Below are 22,714 nucleotides of genomic sequence, written 5' to 3'. Positions count from 1 at the left end.
GATTTCCCTATTACACTAGATAATGCCATAATGCACTGGGCTGTTACTTACTATCTTACATAGGAAGAACAAATTTGGGTCTTTCTTCTTCATTTTAAGGAAATTGCACATCACGTTAACAAGATATAAGATAACTAGGGGCTTATCATAATATTTCAAAATTCTTTGAATTAAACAGCATATAAATCTATGTAAGAGCCTTACCACTGTAGTAGAGGATGCGCAAGTGAGTCTTGTTTGTCCATCTGCTTCTTTATTTCTAAATAAGGTGCCTATGAAATAATAACAGTATAATTATCAATTAAGAGATATGCTGGAACTAGATACAAGCTAGTGTTGATTGTGGTAATTCTACTAATCCAAGAAACTGTGGATCAGTTTAGCAAGTCACCTAAAGAAAAAGCTATCACTTTAAGTAAAGTCTCCTTTGGGTCAAGCTTAGTTTCTAGTGACCCCATGGGCATATTTATGTAGTTTCTTTGGTAACAACAATAACAACAAAAAGAATGGATTGCCACTGTCACCTTCATGGATTTCTTCTGGCTTCTTAGGGATTTTCTGGTAATTTCCCACTCAAATGCTAAGTAGGTCTGATTCAACTGAATTTTTTGTGATTGATAGGCTTTGGATGAACTATAGTTTAAAATTAGCAATAGTAACATGTATTCTTATAAAACTGCATCCTATCACTAGTTTCTGGGATTCTTTCCCAATTATCTCTTAAAAGATATTTGCCACACAGTGTGGCTAGTTCTCTGTAGGTTTTTTAAGAAATTTCCTTGAAACTGCTTATGCTATCCTTATTTTCCAGTGCTCCCCTAAGCCAGGGGTCCCCAACTCCTGGACTGCGGTCCACTACACTTTGCACTCATACACAAAGCTTCATTTGTGCTCATGCATGAAGTTTCATTTATCAGAATGGAGCTTCATGTGCTAGCACCCTCCACTCGCATGAGTGGAGCTTCACGCACAAGCACAAGCGCCTTCTGCTTAAGGGGCCTCCGCTCGCATGATCGCAAGTACCTGCGGCTTGCACAAGTGGATCTTTGTGTGCTAGTGCCCTCTGCTCAGGCAAGCACAACCTCCACCTGCATGAGCACAACTGCCCTCCACTTGTGCGAGTAAACTTTGTTTGAGCGCCTGTCCCTCATATGCCCACTCCCCTGGCCAGGCCGCCAAACTAAAAAGGTTGGGGACTTCTGGCCATCTTTTTTTTTCTCAGTCATTCCATTTCTAAATCAGTATAGATTTTGTAAAAGAAATTAATCTCTAAATCTGTATGTAGTTTGCCTATGTAAGGTTTTGACATTCTATTTTATAAGTAGTATTCTACTTACAAAATTCTATGTAGAATTTTGGCAGCTCACTAATTCCCCTGAAGTAATCCCATATTCATCTGTCTCTGTTTGTCCACTTGTCCATCTGTCCATCCATCCATCCATCCATCCATCCATCCATCCATCCATCCATCCATCCTTTCTACATTTCCTATTAGGAGCGGAACAGCACTAATACATATCTTCACTACCTTTTGAATTAAAATTTGATCTTCACTGTGCTTCTTATAAATATAATTCACACTTACCCACAACAGTTAGTGAAATATTACTTCATTTTAAAAATTACATTATTGAATGTAATAATTATTGGAAACCTTCCTTGAGAAGCCCATCATAGTGATTCACTCAGTGATACCCCAAAGGCTTCTCTTTTATCTTGTGTCAGTAGAGCTGCACGCACATGCATGTATGCCGGTCCATTGCTCATGCAGCCGTTCTCCTCTCTCCTCCACCAAGCCGCCTGCTCCCAATGCTCCAAAAACGGAGTGGTGAGAGTATAGGCTGAGTGGGATGGGTGTGCCCTGCTCAACTTGGCTGACTCACCAAGGCTGCTTGCACAAAACACCTGATCCACTTTTAGAGCACTGGGCAGCCTTGGTGAGTCTGGAGGAACACGAGACCACACACCAAAGGCTTTTCTTCTCTGTGCCAAAAGCTTTTGCAAATGGCCAAAAGACTTTTGGGGAGTGATCTCATGCTGCTTCAGACCCTCTGTCCCTTTTTGCGTGGACAAGCCTGAAAGAATGCGTACCCCAAAGTCTTCTTTCTTGCATGAGTGGAGCTGCATGCACATGCATGAGTGCCAGCCCAACACTTGTGCAGCCCGGTTCCCCTCTTTCCCCCAATGGGTCACAAAGCCACAAAGGTTGAGGACCACTGCCTTATAATGTTTTCATGAACACAACGTTGCATGTCCTCAAGTCTGCTCTTCCTCCTAGGTCAGGGGTGTCAAGCTCAATTTCATTGAGGGCCGCATCAGCATTGCGGTTGCCCTCAGGGGGCCGGGTGGGTATGGCCAGGGTGGGCGTGGCCTACTGGGTGGGCATGGCTAGAGTGCATATGGCCTACTGGGTGGGCGTGGCCAGCTCTACATCGTTCGCATCAAGGGTGCCTATGGGGGCCTGGGCAGGAGTGGGACAGATCTGAGGGTCTCTGGCAGGAGGAGGGTCTCTGGGCGAGGGCCAAGGCAGTGGGGGCCGTTCCCTCACTGTTTCCAGGATGGCTTCGCGGGCCACATGAAACCACTTCGCGGGCCGCATCCGGCCCCCGAGCCTTGTGTTTGACATGTCTGTCCTAGGTGGCCATGAGATCAGAGCTTTTTGCTTTCTATTTTGTAGTAAAAAGACTTGTTAGATACAAACTGAGAAGAATAACTGTTTGCGTAAGCAATGGTTAATGTAGCTTTTTTGATCCTTGCTTGTTTGCAAAGTAGTATCCTTATTCCTCAGTTAAAATCTGACAAAATATCCTCAGATGATGAAAACCCTTGGTTAGTTTAAGATCAAAAGTTGATTATCTCTTTGTCCTATCTGTGCTGAAACTAGAAAGAGATACCTGATGTTGCTCATGAACTAAAACCACGAACTAACTTTAAGATAAATTGGTGCACTATGGAGATTATTCAGAGCAATTTTATTTGGAATGCTTTCCAGGCATCTAATATAGACTTCTTAAAAACTGGTGCCAAAACACAAGGACGAACGAAATATGGTAGGTTCTATACATCTTTCTATAATGCTATCTCAAAATCCTCTAAAATGCTATTTAGACTAGAGTGTCCCTGAAAAGGGTAAACTGGGGGATGAGGAAACAGTGAGAGAAATTTCTATCACACTGAGAAGAACAATTTTCTGCATAGCTTCTGTAATATCGACACTTCTTTCTTCTTGTTCCAACTCATATATTCTGTTCAAAGAACGTGCCTCTTCCTAATTTTCAAAATATTGTCCATCTCCTTGCAGCTCCTGAGATATAAGCTACTGTATTCAGAAGGGTGCATTTTTAGGGAATTGGGGTTTACCATGGCAAGAAGGGCCGATAAATCTGCACATTCACAGATAAGTACTGTGACCCAATTTTAAACCTTGAGTGAATGTCACCACATTTTAGTACATCATTTTGACTCTCCAATCTGAAGAGACACATCAAATTTAGCTTCGGCAGAACTTTCAGCACAGTCACAATAGAACCCTCTTCCATCTCCAAATGCTCTCCTGTTTCACTTAAGCGAACAAGCTTTTGCTTGCAAAACCATCAGTGTCATTGCAGCAGATTGTCACAAATCTGTATTTTTCCCTCGGCAATTTGCTTGGCTTGTTCCTAAGAATGCACATGAATAAAGAAATAAACACACAAAAATGCAGCAAGGGGCTACAGTTCAGTGCTGTATTTCTAGGATATTGAAACAATCTATTTACTTGCAGGCAGTCCTGCCCCTAGGACTGAATGAAAAGTTCCTTGTAATGGCATATGATATCAATGTCAACATTCAAGCTTGATCTGTCAATGTTCTGGTTCATTGATTTTATCTTGCAACTTGTTATCTACACTAAGATTATTTTGATAGGCTTTCCTTACATGGATCTAAGAAAACAGCAATGGTACCACACAGTACTAAAACTCATAACACATGTATCATATAATAACAATTTAGAGCACAACAATTCATTTATTTATTTAATTTGTCTACCTGCGTCATTTCTCTTATGGAAGTAATGCTATCCAGTGCTTTCATGACCCGGTCATAATTCTTCTTCTATGGTGAAAGAAATGAAAGATTACTTTTCAGCATTGTATGTTTTAAAAGTATATTAACTTTCAGATGTATCTCATATAATCATAGAATTGGAAAGATCGATTTAGTTCCTGAATCCAAGACTCTGCTGTATGCAGGCATTCAAATAAAGAAATCCATAGCAGACGGCTATCAAAACTTCCTGCTTGAATATATCTTGTGAAAGGATTTCACTGTTATTATAGCTATCATAACCATTTCCTATAATTTTATACAGAATATGAAATTTACAATCCCTACATCATTACAAGCCCTAATTATATCAAAATGTTGTACACATGACATCATCATGCAAATGATGCAACTGACATACTCGTGTCAACTGTTGTCATGATATCTGAAACAAGAACATCAATTGCGTCATTTACACAAAGACAAATGATGATACATTTCCCCACCCTTGCTCTCCCTACAAACAGTAAGTGTTCTGAACCAGCCCTCTTCTCGCAACCCCTAATTAAGAGAAGAGTCTGGAAAGCGTCCAAGGCTAAAAGGCTTCTGCCAAGATTTAATTACGCAGTTAACAAAAACACAAGAGCTTGTCTTCTCAAGCGGAAAAGTTGCTTTCAGCAACCAGCCCCTCCCCAAACACTTCTTTTATAGAGAGCTCAGGGCGTGGTCTCCCTGTGCCTCCTCCCGAGGAGTCCCATAGTCTTTCTTTGTTTGTCCCTGCTCGTCTGCCTCCTGCGTCGGGCGTCCTTGAACAGGGCCAGCTGTGGGTCATCATCCTCCGCACTCTCGGGCTCACACAGCTGAGAAGAGGTCCCCGGCTGAGGACTCTGCAAAGCCTCCAAATCATCATCAGCCGGTTCGTTTCCCTCCTCCCCCACATCTGAGTCCTCCGATACATCGGACCCGGCTGTCGGACCCACAGGCTGGCCCTGAGTCACAACAGTAAGATACAGTTTGAAACCACATGCGTAGATACTGCTACTTTCTAATGCTTTAAAATCCATTACAGATTGTATATCAAAAACCTAGCTGAAATTGTTATCCACACAGTGTGCCTATCAACCAATTGTTGTTGTCCAAAACATCTGGAAATTATCTTCCTCTCCCAAACAGATAATATTCAGATGTTTTGAACTGAATCTCACACTATCCCTAACAATTGGTATTGTGAACTTGGACTGATGGAAATCCTAGGGTGAAACATCTAAAACCAGACTGAAAAAAGCAGTTGAGAACTAAAACGAGTGGCAACTAATAACACGTTTGTTTTTAGAAATAAAAATGAATGTGAGTATATATAAAGTCATTTTTTCCTGTATCCAACTGTATCTTAAGGTAATTATTTCAGTAATTAATTATTGTAGTTATTCAGAACTAGATTACCATAGGCATATGTTTGAAAACAACCAAATCTCAGACATAAGGCACATTTTTGCTCTGAAATTTTAGTTAGAAAGATGCTATGCTTTTGCTTGATATTTTAAAGAGTAGATGTAAGAATGAAGCAAGCCATAATGTGTGGTTGGCTTGGTTTTGGTTTACTGTATTGTATGAACCCAGTTCTGTAAACTATGGCTTAATACGAATCAGAAAATATCTAGTTTAAGCAACAAACCACTTTATAGCTTTGCCACAATGTGTGAACCAAATGTTTATGTAATTTGATTAATAAATTGATACCACCTAAATCTACTGGTTTTCATAAGGAGTTATGCTATTATAAGTAACCACACAGTACATATTTTTATCTGAGCCTTGATCTCAGTCATCTTCCAAGAATGTGGAAAAGGAAGGAAGCAGTGTTTTTTGCCCATTGTTCTGTTCCAGCCTACTACCGGCCCTGCATAAAAGCCAGGGACAACCCCTTTGCAAAAGGCAACAGGCTGGAAGTACACCCACCAAATTTATTTACACAAAACAGATCTAAAACAGAGCAATACTGAGCAAAACAAAATACGAACCACTAAAACAGAAGCTGCTCAAATGGTTGCCTTCAGCAACCAGCCCTCCCACACATTCCCCTTTTAAACAGTTCAAGGCGTGGCTTCTATCTGCCCCATTGCCTTCCTCTGTTTACTCCTGATTGACTGCCTCCTGCGTCGGGCATCCTTGGACAGGGTCATCTTCATCCACACTGTCAGGCTCACACAGCTGGGTCTGAGTAGTAACCAGATGGGAGGGGCCTGGCTGAGAGCTCTGCGAAGCCTCAGAACTGTCCTCTGCAGGCTCTCCAAACCCCTCCTCCTCCTCCTCCTCTGAATCGTCCGACCCAACTGCCGAACCCACAGGCTGACACTGAATCATAACACCCATATTGACAACCTTCCCCTCCAAATGCAAATGATACATACCCTGGGATTAAAGGCTAGCATCTGAGAGTCATTAGGATCTACTACTGAAGGATATGGCTCAAAAATGACAACTTTTCTTGGGGATTCTAATGCAGAACGGCACATAGATACTAGTAAGTCTACAACCTAGAAAAAAGAAAAGGCAAAAGAAAGTTAAAAAAAAAAGACTTTCCCCTCCTCCCAAATAAATTCATACATGATCCCCAACAGATCTGGACCAGAACCTTGTTAAGATTTAACAGGATTTCAGATACAATTGTACCAACAAGACTGAAAGAATTTATATAAGAAAGAAGCTCTGAGTCTGTTCTCCATTGTGCTGCAATGTCCCCACTTTGACAGTAATTTAATAGGAGTGTCAAATGATGTACAGGGGCAACAGGACAGTATCTGATTTTGTAGAATTTGCTTTGGCTCCTTTATTTGAGCAAATTATCTTCTGGGAGCACCATATTTACTTCTTTAAATTATTAAAGACATGGTTCAGAACATTCATTCAAGGATTCAGATTATTCATTCCATAAACGTACAAGGTGTATACTAACAGGTTTTCCTTCCTTCCATGTACGCATATGACAAGTTTTGGTGGAGTCCACATGTATATGGTTAAAAGTATGGGAGCCTCTATTTATGAAATTGTGACTCAGAGAATGGCATTGGATACAAAGTCTCTGTGAATGTTGAAAGGCCACCTGATCTGAGGCAGGATTTGGAGCCCAGTAATGGACTGACTGAGTCCACCAGAAATATTCCAGCTCAATACCCAGAACTGAAGTGAGATTGAGAAAAATGTTCAGTTCTCCCATAGTCAAGCATAGGAAATATGTAGATGACTAAAATATTTTTCTCCAGTCAAAATGGAGGGAAACTTCATGAAATCCATAATGTGTGAAAAATTAATTAGGATAAAATTAATAGGTATAAGTGAAAGAGATATGCTTTTTATAATGCAGATTTTTTTTAAAAAAACTTCTCATAAAGTCATTGTTCCAGACCTTAACAAAAATTTCTATTTTTTTTAATCTTAACAGATGCTAATACATTTGCAATCTCAGACTACATGAGGTTGCCTTTGAAGATTATCTGCAAATTTCAGCTGGTTTGGAATGCAATGCATGTGCACTCAGAGGTCAGTTATAGTACTACTAGGTTAAACCTCTGCTGCATGAGCTGTACAGATTAGTAGTACGTTTCCAAGTGCAATTCAAGATGCTGCTTGCTAGTTGCTAAGTCCCCTGTGGCTGGAGCCCTGAAATCTTGGGGGCCACCTTTCCCAGTGTATTTTGCCCATCCTATTGAGATGACCAGGGAGCACTTGCTTAGCATTCTCTCATACAAGGAGGTATGATAGGAGAGGGGCTAATATTGGATGTTCTCTATAGCAGTTCCCGTCTACTACAAGTAGTCACATGTGTGAAAAAATAATTGCATTTTTTAATATGAGTTATTTATTTTTGGAATCACCGAAGGATTAATATGCCAAATCAAAACAGTTTGTGCCAGTTTTCTTCTGATTGTAATATCACTGTGAATTTGGTATTTATTTTCCATTGGTATTCCCACTGTTGCATATCAATTGCCCTGTTTACATTCTGCATCAATTTAATCATTCTGCATCAATTTAATAATTTAGTCTTTGATTTGATCAGTTTCTGAATCATATTTCAAAACAACTTAAAATAAGTCACAACAGATGCTTAGAATTTTGTGTTACATGTTTTTCAAATTTAGCCAACTTCCTGAGCATTTCACCTTGTTTCTGTGATTTTTTTAAAACTACACTACTTATTTGAAGATACTGAAACCAATGAGCCATTTCTGAATGTCCTACAGAAACTGTCTTTAAATATTTCACCTTAGCTTCAATCTTGCTCTGTATACAAATTATTATCACTTCACTGATCAAATTCTACAGCATTTAAGCAAGGGGCCATAAATTGGACTTAATCTTTTACTTTTATCACATACTTTTGCTATATTATTTATGATGAAGTCATCTCTTATATATTAAACACTTTTGTTTATATCCCACCAAAATTATTTTGCATCCTGCATGCTCCTTCAACAATGGTAAACTAGCTTTTTAGCAATTCAATCCAATCCAATATGTATTCCAAATTAAACTGGCTTAATAATATAATTTGAAATGTGTGATACAGCTAGTTCACCTTGTACTTTCACATCTTGCAAAACCTTAAATTTAATCCTTAGTCTTCAGTTTCATCAAATAAAGTTAGTTGTCCTTGCCATTCATTTAACATCTTTTTTTCAATTTTTACTGAAATCATCTGGAACTTGATCTTTGAAAAAATATTCATTTTCACTAATCGTATTCTTTCTAGTTTTAACTTCTGTCTTAAAATATCTGCCATTATATTTTTCCAAGTCTGTTAATATTTTTTCTTGAATTAGTTATCACTATATTTTGTTAAATAATTTCCCAGGTATTTAATTGTTTAACAAAGATAGTGAATCTTGTTATTTTCTGCAGATGTTGTTTTTCTTCGTCAGTTAACTCCATGTTACAATTTATCCCTTGTTTTTGTCGATGTCCCAATATCAATCCATATTTCTGTATATGCTCCATTATTGATTCTAAAGAATATTTGGATGGTTAACTCTTACAAACAATACCATCAGCATATAATTTATGTTTTATTTTTGATTTGCCAATTTTATTCTCATCTTTTTTTTTGTAATATTTCTAAAGCCAACAGAAATAAAGGAGAGAAAAGATGAATCTGTCTTTTCCCTTTCATTATAATAAATGTTGCTGTACATATTAATGGAATTTATTTAGTGGATAAACTACAGCCATAAGAAATTAATTTGCTATACCAGGTCAGCTGCCAACGCATCTTGCAAAGCCCAATCATACAATTGTTCAGGGTAAGAGACTGAGCAATGAGATGAAACAAATGACTAAATGATCCATCTCTTTCCTCTTATTCAGATGCCATCATTCTTTACCCAGGGCATTCTGACTGGGCTGATAAATAATAATACTGATTGGAGACAAGAACTATCTATCCTCACAACCTGGTATTTTATGTAAAGACTGTTTTAATTCTCTCTCTGGCTGCTGTGCTTTTAGAGAAACAGATAAGTCCTTCAGCTTCGTAAAGGCTAAGAGAAGAAAGGCTCACATCGTCATGTAGGTTTAGATTTTATCTGATATGCACCATTATACATTCAACAAATATTTTCATGTGAAAATGGTAGAGGATACTGGCCTCCCAGATGCATGCTTATTGATGGAATGAATGATTTCCAGAAAGCAGTGATGCTAGCTGTTTCTATGATGCAGGTATTAACAAAATTAACTAATCAACCATCTTCAGTTGGGTGGTTTCCAGATAGCCTGGGCAAGAATGGGTAATCTGTGACAGCCGGGCTTTTTATCTTCTCCCCTGCTTTCTACATGTGTCCCTCAAAGTGTTTTAAACAAGGGATTTCCCCCCTTTTGTTCTTAGCAGGCTTTGGTGGGGAACAGTGTTAAAGGGTAAAATAGGGTTTTTAGTCCCACAGAAACACAGAAAACTCTAAAATTAATTAGGCAATTTCAACCTTTGGGTTTTAGAGATAAAAAGGGTGCATTTTTCCTAATATTATTCTCTTTCAACTTTGCTTTTTGTCATACATTGCTTAGCGAGGAAATCTGAAGCTCATAAAAAAGACATAGGTCTTTCCTGATGAAAAGATGACATTAGTACATATAAGTTCTCATAGTTATCCACTGAAGATTGCTTTTTTGACATTTTTATAAGGGGAGGCTTTGATATTTTCATAAGGGGAGGCTTGTTCTTATGCCTTCCCTTTTCATTAAAAAAATGATAATACTAATTAAGATTTAAGAGCTACAGTACATAGAGTTTAAAATAAGTTATGACTTTTCTCCCAAGCATTCAGATGGGTTTTCAAAAGACAATGGCAAACCATTGTTGGATCACCAAAGGATGAAGAGGATGAAACCACATTACCTGGGATGCGGGTAAAAGCTCTAAGCAAGGTTGCAGTGTTAGTCTTTACTTGAAAAGGGTTGAAGCAACAAACCACATGCCAGATATTGTGATATGACACTTTTCCTATACTGTAGAGTGGGTGAACTGGATTGGGGGTTTAGGAGTTGGTTTGAGCTTTTCTAATTTCTTTTAGTGCAAGTTAACTGAGCAGTTCTAAATATATTGTGTGTTCAAAATGGGGGCCAGAATGTAACAAGAATACTAATCATTTCTAGTTCTGAACAAACCACTTCCAGAAAAAGCATGACCCAGAAACACATGGATTTTCCCCATGATGATTGGACATAAGGAGCCTGATAGAACTGGATTAGTCCTGTGAAGAACAGTGCAGTAGAAATCCACGTCTTTGTTTCTGTTCTCCAAACTCCTGATCTTCAAAAGTATTGGCTGCTCTCCTGGTTTCTAACCCCTTATTAGTAGTAGGCTGCCTTTGTTTTGCCTGATTGACAATTTTCTGGTGTTTTGTTATTCATTTGATTTCATTTCATGAAACAAACTAGTGCCTGACCTTCAGCTTCACATCTGTCAACTGCCTATGAGAAGAACACCTAATGCATCATTTGATAATGGATTGGAAAAAACAACAACATTCCACTGAAAAAGCATCTGATTTACTTTACAAATTTTCAGACTATAGCCATGTTTCTGATATTCACACTGTCTTTTAAAAGAACAATGTAAAAGTATTCCCATTATTATTAATAGTCCCTCTTGCTGGAGTCTATGATAAAATGCTGAACAAACAACTTTGAATATTTCAGAGTGCAATTGAAAGTTATTTATTTCTGAAATAATTAAGAAAACTAGCAACAATCTATGAACCAAGATTATATTTAAAAATTATTTGACTTCATCATGATATTTACTGTAGCACAGAAATACTTAAAAGGACCATTCAACAACTATTCAAACACTTGAAGAAGTAAACATATTTTTACTTAATGGAGTGCTATGAAATGAACAGCCCTTCCATCTTTCCGATAAACACTTATTTGATTTAAAATGATTCATTCAGGGAGAATATTAAAAAAGGGATTTGATTAATGCAACCCTCTGATTCCTCCTACAGCCCCAGATGGGCTCTGACTCATACCAAGGTTAGTTCTGAAATCTTTATATTCAGTCCTCTGGAGGGAAATAAAAAAGAGGATTCTTTCAAAAAGTGCAGTGAGAAAGAAACATCAGAGAGCAAAATATATTTAGGCTGTCTTCCCTTCTCTCCTTTTCTCACACTTGGCATGAATGAATATTGCATTAATTGCTCCTCCTACCCACAAGGTAAGGATACACAAGTATCTGCCTAGCCATAATATCATTGCTAGAAGGTAGCGGAGTGGAACTGTAGCCCTTGCCAGGGTCTAATTCCCATTGGTGGGGCTTATGGTAAAGCAGCCCCAGAAAGAAACTGACTACTCATTCCTGCTATCAGCATAGGTTAAGGTTGTCGTAAAACTTATTTATCTGAAGGCTACCTATCTATATACTTTTGATTCCTTGACACAATTGATTTTGGAGAATAAAGATATGGCAGAACTAGCACAGGGAGGAATGAAGAAGTTTCTGTGTGGTGTTGTAAAAGGAAACTTGTATGGGACAGTTTTGGAACATAGTTCCGACATACTAAAAGTGTGCAGTATTTTGATCTCCAGAAAACGCTTTGCCGAGCAGCAGGAATATGAACGGAAAGCCTGGTTGTGACACCTTATAGTAGCTGGGTCATTTCCCAGGATCATTCAGCAGTTCAGGAAAAGCACAGCTACTTTAAGGCAGTGCAGGCAAGTGCTATGTTCATTGCTATATGCCCTTTGAGGCATCTTTTGGAGGTTGAATTGCTGCACAGTCCTAATGTATTTGTATGTTGTATTACAACCAGTCAAAGTTACATCAGACAAAGGCCCCTGCAAAAGGTACTTTCAACCCCGTTCCAAAGTCCTGATAGCCAGGACTTCCCTATAATGCACTCAACAACTGCTCCACATTTACAACCATTGGCAGCATCCCTTGGTCACATGACCGTGATTTATGCCATTTTTGCAGAAAACTGGCATTTACTTCTGTTTTTCAGCAAAATGCCCCATTACAGACAATGGGTTCAATTAACAACTATGGTGATTGCTTAACAACATTCACAAAATCGGATTGTAAAATAGGGTCCAATTACTTGATGACCTGCTTTATGATCATCACAACTTACAACCTGTAATCATGACTCTAATACGGATTACCTAATATTGACAAAATACAGTTCCATAATAAAAACATGAAAAGTTGCTTTACTCTAATTTTCATCCACTACATCATAAAATCCACTATCTTATAAAACCAAAGTACAATGAATATTTTCTACTAATCAAGAGACAATAAAATGAAGCAAAATGATATACAAAAATAAACAACTAAATTTGCTACATAAAAGCAATTCATTTTTGTACAAATAAATTATCTGAATTTTACCTGAGCCCCTGTTGCAATTTCATCTGCGGCTTCATTCATCACGCCTAGCGTTTGGAAAGCAAATACACACAGTTCCCGTTCACAGACTGTTGGCTAAAAGCAAAGGGAAGAAAATGGTTATTCTTATATTTAACCATTTTTATCAACCTAACATTCTACACACGCAGAGAGTACAGTTCCTAGAACATCTACCGTACGTGACTTGTCCAAAGTCTAGTTGGGACTCTGGGAGATGTAATTCCACCCAAGGGACTGATATATTGTACGTGTGTAGAATTGCCTTGTGTGTGTGTGTGTGTGTGTGTGTGTGTGTGTGTGTGTGTGTGTGTGTGTGTTAATTTCATGTGAAAAAGTATTCAGGGTGGTTTTTTTTGCCTATGAATTCTCATTCAGTTTCATTCAAGAAAATTAGCTTTCATCATATATTTCAAAGGTGAATAAAAGTTTGGTGTTATTCTTGTATTTTGGCATTTATTTGCCGATTAGATAGCTAAGAGCTGTTTCTGAATGTCCCATCGCTTATTGGATAATCATCTTTGCAGTGGTCGGCAAGTTCCCTGGTTCTCTCTATTTCAATCCAATCCCAAGAGAAGAAATCATGAGGGTATGTCTTCCAGTGAGGCTGTTAGAAATGGGAAATATGGACAGTCAAGGCAGCCCCAAAATGTTGGGAAAATGTGTAATTCTTCCCTCTGCAACTACTAGGAATACTATCCCTACTCCTACATCAGCAACAAGGTAAACTCAAAAAGACTTTCAAGAAAACTTTTGAGAATAAGATATATAAAATTCAAAGCCGTTTTTTCAAATAGGCTTGCAAAAATGTTTGCAAAATTGTAAGGCAGATCTCAGTAGAGTATTAATAAACTAAATCTCTGTCTCTCTTTGTGCTTCTCCCTCTTTATTTCATTCATGTGAGTAAGGGATAAAGGCTTGCATCAGATGGCCTTACCCATACCTTGCTTTCTTGGGATCTCATTGATGTTTTCTAAAACCTAGAGGATGGAAGACTGAGTAAGCAGTTTATTATTTCAGTTGGTGCTTCTGGTAACATTTAAATTAATGTCTAGGAACCCTAAATATATAGTGCAGGCTCTCTGTTTTAGATATTTGCCATCCTAACCACAGTTTCCTTCTCCCCATAATTATTGGGGAGATCTCATTTTTCTGCCATAATTATGGGGAGAAGAAAACTGTGATTAGGATGGCAAATAATTATGGGAAAGATTAAACACACACGTCTATCTTCTTTGACTCATTAGTAAAGACTAATGACAAAAGAAATGGAAGTGTAATCTTATAAATAAATGAAGTTACTACTTCTCAGATTATTTGCTTCCAAGCTCATGCTGAAATGAAGACCACTGTGAATATATAAGACTCCAACAGGCACAAATACTTTTTTGAGCAATATATTCTTGGCATCAGAAACATTGGGAAATGCAGAACCTGGTCAGGGTTCCCATTGTCAGCAAAGACCACCTTCAGCTGAAGTTTAGAATAAATGTAGACTACATCTACAACTTTCATTGTTGTTGCTGCATAAAACTAGTCAAAAAGACATGATCACAGCAAGAAAGACTGCTAGTATCCAATAAAATAAAGTCTAAGCAGGACACAATTCTACAGTTTGCATATGAAAGTACTGTCAGTAACAGATAGTCCTCCCATTTTGAGTTGGAAGACGTTCCTTGTGATACTGGAAGAGCATTGCCCATCATCTGTACCAATATTTTTCAAATCAAAATGAATTTCAGGTAAGCCTGTGTGATTTTCAAAAAGATGCCATTTTAAGAATCTTACACACACACACACACACACACACACAAACACACACACACAAAATAAGTATTTCGTTCTTGCACTTTGCTTTATCTGCAAAGTAAAACAGGGACATAGATAATCCTGCTGAGCTCAGGATGGATTACTGCTACTGATATCATTTATCTGCCATTTTTTTAAAAAGGACTATAACTTACAGTGAACTACTGAATAGTCTATCATCACGATGTTTTCTGTTTTTCACGTTACAAAGATAACCAGTGAAATTAATCTTACTTTGCTCTTTGAGTCATTTTTTGTAAAGAAATGAAGCTAAACAACAGATTGTGTTTAGCACCATCAGAAATACAAAAAATACAAAATGAATTTGCTTTTTTTCTTAAAATAAATGCTTCACTGGGCATGTACTTGCATCAATAACTTTTCCAATTTTGTTTAAAACATTATCCTCCTCCTCTTCCTCTACTTGCAGTCCCAGTGATTATATGATCACTTGAAAATATTTCAAGTCTTGAAATATTTTTGCAGTGATGGTTTTAGAAGATCCATTATCTTTCAAGTCCAATACAGCATTGCTCATTTGATATATCTCATCTGCTATGTTACATTGAATTAGGCAGCAGATGAAGCCTAACACCATCTAATTCACTGTACCATGGCAGTCTAGACCAAATGAAATAATCTATATTAACTTCACTGGCTGTCTTTGGGGCACATTTTAGGAAAGTTTGACTGATGCACCTCAGTGGCTCAGTTTTTTTATCTCGTGACTTTTATTGTTTTATCGATGTATAAAATACAGGAAATTAAGAGAAGGAAAAAGAGATATGAGGTGTAAGGGAACAAAGAAAAAAGTGTTGACTTCCAACTCTTTTTAGCATTTTAGTTATGTTAGTACAAAATAACAAGATTACAGCCTCAACTTTTTACTTTTACACATTAGTACAGAGGTCCCCAACCTGTGGGCTATAAGAGGTTTGCAACTGGGCCATGAAAATGGAGTTGCAAATGGAGTTGCGTGTGCTTGCTGGCTACTTGTGTGAACCATCCCCCTTTCCCCCACCGGTCTGCAAAGCCGTAAATGTTGGAGAACTCTGCATTAGTATACAACTAGCCACTTCTATAACAACAAATCTATCTAATCAGCAAAATCAGAGTAAAATTTTCATTTTTTCATCAGAAGCACAAAATCCAGAAGTGATATCCAAATAAAAAACATAAATAAATATATTCTCTTCTTTGAATAAAACAATCAATTTAACCATTTCTGCTTTACCTTCCCTGGTGTGGAAATAATATGTATTTCTATTTGTATTTAATAATATTTATAAACTATTATCATTTATATTTATATTTATATTAAGATTATATTCTTTAACCTTAAAGGGAAAAATACTTTTTTTCCATCCATTTTAAAACACTTTTTTTAAAAAAAAACTTTTTAACATAAAACGTTATAATACATCTTTTTTAACTTCTTAACATACTTTAAAGGTGACTTTCAGGCCCATAAAATTTCAACTCCAATTAACTCATTAAATGTACAACACTCCCTCCAAGTTACCCCCTCATAAAATAATTTTTTTCTTGTTGTATACAGCCTTTTTAAATCTCTAAACTTTTCTTTAAGCTAATACATGTTTTTCTTTAACTTTCTCTTAACATAGATACTTTCAAATACACTTTCAATAATATTTTGCAAACTTTAGGAATTACTTAAGCATTATATATAAAAGAAAAAAAATACATTTTAAAACTTTAGATCAGGGGTGTCAAACTCAATTTCATTGAGGGCCGCATCAGCATTGCAGTTGACCTCAGGGGGCCGAGTGGGCATGGCCAGTGTGGGCGTGGTCTACTGGGTGGGCGTGGCTAAAGTGCGTATGGCCTACTGGGTGAGCATGGCCAGCTCTACATCGTTCGCATCAAGGGTGCCTATGGGGGCCTGGGCAGGAGTGGGACAGATCTGAGGGTCTCTGGCAGAAGGAGGGTCTCTGGGTCAAGGCAGTGGGGGCTGTTCCCTCACTGTTTCCAGGATGGCTTCGCGGGCCACATGAAACCACTCCGCGGGCCGGATCTGGCCCCCGGGCCTTGTGTTTGACATGTCTGCTTTAGATCAAGACTTTCAATTACAAATATCAGACCAATAAAAATCTATCCTAATTCCCATTGACTCATTAAGTCTAAGCCACTCCTTCAGCTTGTTTTCTGTCTTCTCCTTCCATCTTTTTCTTCTCTGGAATGTTTGTCAAGTAGTTATAAGCTTTTTTTCTCAAGGATTTCTCAACTTTGTTAATGTCCATGAGGAAAAAAAATCCAAACTTGTTCTTTAAAAGTTGCAGATTTGCTTGGAGCTCTTTTTTCAATTGTGTTGGGAGGTTTATATTTAAACCATTATAATAACAATTGGTGTCAGGTTTATATTCCAAAATTGCAATTGAGTCCTCTGCAACTTGTGAAATTGCCTCAGTGGTTTGGTAACTTTCTACGCACATCTGCATTTCTGAAGGAGTTTGAGTAGTTTTTAAGATCGTTGGAGCATACCTGATCTATGAACTGATGGATTTTCTTTAAAGATTTTTCAAATACATCTCTAATAATTTGCTCCTCCATCTTCTTAATTCCCTCTTTAGTCAAAGAATAGCTTTTTTGTAAGTCACTTAAGAATTGCTGGCCAATCAGGAATCATAAAAATCAGAACGTTTTAGCCACCCGCAGCAAAGCAAACCAAGCTACAAATTACTAAAAATAATAAACTAGAATTACAACTTTCTGCCCGTATATTTCTCCATCATTTTTTAAAAAGATACTCCACATTTTCTTATTTAACTTGCATTCATCAGCCTTCTTCCTTGTTGTTTAACAATGAAGAAATCCCCCAAATGGTGCGGATCTTCAAAAAGGAATAACAGACTGTGACTAAAGAGAGCTTCTTTTAGCTTAATAAAGATTAATAGTCCTTAAAAATGATTAAGAAATGAAAGGCACAACTTATTGTCCATTTGAAAAATAAATTCCAAAATGGCTGATACTTTAACAATGAACTGATTACATCCCCGCCCCGCAGCTTTCAGCATATAGGCTGCTTCAAAGCACAGCTCCTGAAGCTACTTGCAGACCTTTTCTATATCGGAAGATCTTGTGGGATCATTCTAGGACTCTTTCTAACCCAGGAGACTCATATAAACTGAAGGAATGCTGGTTCCTTCTGTTGGTTGAAAAAGCTACAGTCCAGGGAAAATCCCTTCAGAGATCCTTCCCTCTGCATGTCGTCAGTTGGCCATCTTTTCACCTTCAGTGACTCAGTCTTGAAGTTGTCATCTAGAGAACTGTCTGCTTAATAGGGAAATGAATCCAGGCACTGAGATTCACAACATTTTAGGGAAAGGTTACAATGAGATGTAGAACATATTATTTGCAAACTGAAGATCCTATTCCCAATTCTAGGACCAATTTTGCACAACATACTAAAGAACAGTTATAGATAGCTGCCTTGCTAGATAGGCAGAACTGGTTCTCATAGGACAATACCACCTGCAATTAGCCTGCAGCCTGTGGGACATACTTAACCTATGGAGACTTTCCTTTAAGACAGATACTGTGTGTACACAAGCCACTACTCCAAATTATTTTTTCATTAACCAAATTCTTATGCTCCTATGTGGACTACCACATAGTTGGACAAAATAATACAAGTTTGATTTACCTAAGAAAGATACTCACAGTCTCCCATTTTTTTAGTCTGATGCCTTGAACACTACACAAATATGGTTCTCTGGTCTATTTTTCTCCTCTTACCTTCTGGGACGTTCGCAGTCGGTGTTGGCAGGGGGGCAGAGATCGACCCTGAGACCTCTCATTTGTGGAGTTCCTCAGGGATCGGTTCTCTCGCCTCTCCTGTTCAACATCTATATGAAGCTGCTGGGTGAGATCATTCGTGGTTTTGGAGTTGGGTATCACCAATATGCTGATGATACCCAGCTTTTTATTTCGACCCCAAACCACCCCAGTGATGCCCTCAACGTGATGTCCCATTGCCTGGAGGCGGTCCGGGTCTGGATGGGGAGGAACAGGCTTCGACTCAACCCTGACAAGACTGAGTGGCTGTTCGTGCCGGCATCCCGGGAAATTCCGATTATTCCATCATTGGCCATGGGGGGGTGAGCTATTACCCCCCGTAGATAGGGCCCGCAACTTGGGGGTCCTTCTAGACTCACAGCTCTCTTTGGAAGAGCATATTGGAGCTGTGCACAGCTGGCTCTGTTCAGGGACGCTAGGAGCAGGAGGCAATCTAGCAGAACTGAGCAAAGGAAAGCAATGAGGCAACTCGGGAGAAGGCAATGAGAAGCCACGCCTTCAGACTGCTGTTTAAAAGGGGAATGTGTGGGAGATGCTGGTTGCTGAAGGCAACCATTTGAAGAGCTTCTGATAAAGTCTTGGTCTGTATTTGTTTAACTTTTGTTTGAACTTTTTTGTTTAGCTTTTGCAAATAAATTTGGTTGGATTAGTTCCAGCCTACTGAATATAAAAAGGGGTTGTCCCTGACATTCCAACAGGGCAGGTCGTAGGCTGGAACAGAACACTACCGAAACAGCCATGTTTGATTATTTATTAAGTTTATTTGCTACCTATCTTGCCAAGGCAGAAAGCAGGTTTCTTTTCCACTACTCTGTACCTTCCTCAGTACGCAGTTTTACCTGCCTTAAAGTCCTTATTATTTTTGGTGACCAGGAAAATAGTTAAAATACAGGACTACAATTTCACACGATGAAGCAGGGAAGGTATATTTTTAGTGATGGCTGATATTATTGCTCTCAAAGGTGAGCAAACTGGAGCCTGCACTGTGGAATCAAACTCTAGCTGGGGGTTGTAAATAGATTGCTATAATATCATCAAGAATTACATTTTTGCCTCCCCCAACCCCTTTTGGAGAGGCGATTTAGAGAGGGTGTTTAAGGATAAAAAATGTTGACTTAACAACTCCAAATATTCAGTATGGAAAAGGAAAGCAATAGCAATTATAATATTCAGCCCCCTTCATTTGTGTGGCTGTAAATAGGTCACTGGTAGGAGGAGCACATTGGTTTGATGTTCTGCATCTCTCAGGTACTGCATTTTTAACACATTTGTTGTAAAGATGTGAAAAATATGAAGCATCTCAATTCTCCCTGGTGACATTTAAGGATAAAATATGAATGCTTGAAGAGAGTTTTGACATGTGTTCAGCTGAATTTGGTTAGAAATCTTTCTGCAATTGGAAATCCTAATAATGAAAGTTCCTGATTGTAAGGAATTTTCTAAGTACATTCAGGTGAACAAACTTGAAATCTTATTTCAGGCATTTATGCCAGTGAATGACCAAAGGTTGAAGAGAAAGTGGCAGAGATGGGCGACACAGACATATATATGTATATAAGAGTATTTGCATGGTAAACATTACATATACTATACCACAAGATATGTCCATAACTAAATAATGCAATAGTTTGTATAAAAAGTAATTCATTTTGCTTGCTCTACTACCAAACTAGAATGTCTCTTCTGAGTTATTTTTCCTTTTCAGTTTTTCTTAGTTGGATAGAAATGTTTATGTAAGGATTCTGTTAATGAAACAATATTTGAGCTACTTTTATTTTGTCTTTTCCTGGGACAGGCTGTCAGAAAGGAATTTGACTTACTCGGTGGACCCTTTACAGATCAACCATACCCAGAGACAATGGAAGTTACAATTCAGCATGCCTTATTTAGGAGATAATAATTTATCTCTCAGTCTGAAAACTGCATCACTAAAGCACTGTGCTTTGGATTTATATATGTATATTTTTAAAGGCAGGCAAGAAATATAATATTTACGATAGTCTAGAATTTCGAAAGTTCTTCCTTCTAGGAGATTCAGACAAAGTTAAACAGATCCCAGAGTGATGCTGTGCATCTTAGTACCCTTTAAATAAAAGCAGAAAGCCAAATCAAACAAAATGAAAATTATACCCTATGTCTGTCTGGACAAATTGCTGTGATACAGAAGGGTAAGGCACATATGAATCCTATAAGAAAGCTACAGTTCCAATCTATACTATCATTATGCCGAAAACACCATAAAACAACCTGAGTGCATAAAAGCATGAACACTGAAATTTACCTTCTCTTTGGCCTTCAAAGAACCCTTAGGAATGGGGACAGTTTAAGCAAAACAGAACACAGCCCAGATACATATTTGGGAAGTAGGAAACTGAAGCAAAAGAGAGTTCACTCAGCTCTGAAACGCTTTACATTAGTCTTCTCTTTGTATGTATTATATTTCATCCCATGAAAGACTGTGCAAAGGATCAGTGAAGCTGCATGCTTTTGTATTACACAGTTTAAAAAAGCAAGTCACGCATCTTGAGAAAAGAGAGCCGTGGGACCAAATAAAAATAAGATTGGTTCTCCTGCATCTATTATTTGGTAAATATCCTTCTCAAGTCTCCCTGCCCATGAGTGCTATTTGTCCCCCAGAGGTGCTGTCTGCAGTAAGCAGAATTTTTAAGGGTAAAAAGATCAGACCCAATTCACTCTTGTTGAGGAAGAGTTGGAAAAACTGAGCTTTTAAGAAGGATATGGCTAAAATAGTACTAGTTCATTGGAGAGCAGCAAAGATGACTGGAGAATTAATTAAAAAAAATTCCTGAAGTATGAAAAAAGTATAAAGAAAGAGACAACCACCATTTGGAAAACCAAACAACAGTTTGTGCCAATTGAAAACAGTGATTACTGTCAGCAAAATAAATCATATTTTTTGTCAGAGGCAACAACACTTAATGAAACAGTAATTTAGAGCTAGTATGATCTTGTAATAAAAAGGTAAAGCAGTGCCTGTGGACTTTACTCTGCTACTCATTTCTGACTCAAGGGGGTGATGTTCATCTCCGTTTCAAGGGCTGTTGAGCCAGAGCTGTCTGAAGACATTTCCATGGTCATGTGGCCAGCGTGACATCATGCTATTACCTCCTCAGCGTAATTGTACCTATTTATCTACTTGCATCTACATGCTTTCGAACTGCTAGGTTGGCAAGAGCACAGGAGCATGGCACTTGGGTCTTGAACCTGGGCTGCTGGCTTTGCAGTCAACAAGCCAATGTCTTAACTGCTGAGCTACCGCTTTACCCCTTCTACCTTATAGACCATGTTTTAATTAGTCAATTAATTATATCTGACCCTTTATCAGACATATCCTTATCTCAGAACTACTTGGCTCTGTGGCATTTTTTGTGAGTTTCGCTGTTAATTTATTTTAACATGAAAGAAGAAAAGTGGCCTGACATTTCAACACAAGATGGCACTGTAGAGGACATGTCACAAATGGAAGAAAAATAATTGTGGCAGGCTTCACAGATTCAGGAATCAATCATTTTAAAGGAGTCTTATTCCGCTACATAAATGACTGAAAATGAGTTCTGGCTTATGTGAATATTTGACTTTGTCAAATGATTTAGTTTGGACAAGTTTGAATACATTTCATTCACAGGCACAAGTGTTTTTAATGTTTATGAATGCATCCAGACTGATTTAACTTGATTTGGATTATCAAAATGGTTTAGATATATCAACTGAACTGAGTTAGTCTGAATCATTGGTTAAATGTGGTTCTGAATGGGCATTTAAGTTAACTGCCTTCTTGCTTATTTTGATCATCTCTTTCCCAATCTCCACAAATGCCACTGATAGGTTTAGTACTTATGTTTTTGGCGGTCACTGTATCGAGACAGGCAGCCATGTAAATAGTATAAACAAACAAACCAATTGGCTTGCAAATGCCAATAGCCAGAAGGGGAGAAGAATAGGAAAAAGAAAGAAAGAAAATGTAGCGGTCAAGATTTTATCTTGATGTAGGATTTGGATGATCCTAAGGGATCATAAAGAGAGATTGGCAAAGAAAAAGGCGTTTCACCAGAGCACTGTCACCATGGATTCAATGGAGTACAAACCCTCCTCTCTATGGCTGCATTCATACAATCTACTATGCTAGGCTAATAGGAATGT

The 22,714-nt window shown here is 38.1% G+C and overlaps 1 protein-coding gene across 2 annotated transcripts in view; it reads right to left on the bottom strand.

Moving 5' to 3' along the window:
* PARP8 (poly(ADP-ribose) polymerase family member 8) overlaps positions 1–22,714 on the bottom strand; it is a 187,803-nt gene that overhangs the window by 11,188 nt on the left and 153,901 nt on the right. The window contains exons 15-18 of one of the 2 annotated variants that reach the window (XM_081320533.1): positions 12,914–13,006; positions 6,438–6,563; positions 4,030–4,095; positions 205–272 (exon numbers count right to left, since the gene is read on the bottom strand). In XM_081320533.1, coding sequence (XP_081176659.1) covers positions 205–272; positions 4,030–4,095; positions 6,438–6,563; positions 12,914–13,006 — 353 coding nt within the window. The remainder of the gene's footprint in view (positions 1–204; positions 273–4,029; positions 4,096–6,437; positions 6,564–12,913; positions 13,007–22,714) is intronic. The other variant, XM_081320534.1, reaches the window with a different exon arrangement.

The sequence above is a fragment of the Vipera berus genome, assembly GCF_964194415.1.
Source record: "Vipera berus genome assembly, chromosome: 2".
In the NCBI taxonomy this organism is placed as follows: domain Eukaryota; kingdom Metazoa; phylum Chordata; class Lepidosauria; order Squamata; family Viperidae; genus Vipera; species Vipera berus.
Note: the sequence above shows the minus strand (reverse complement) of the source record. Positions and strands in the feature narration are given on the sequence as shown.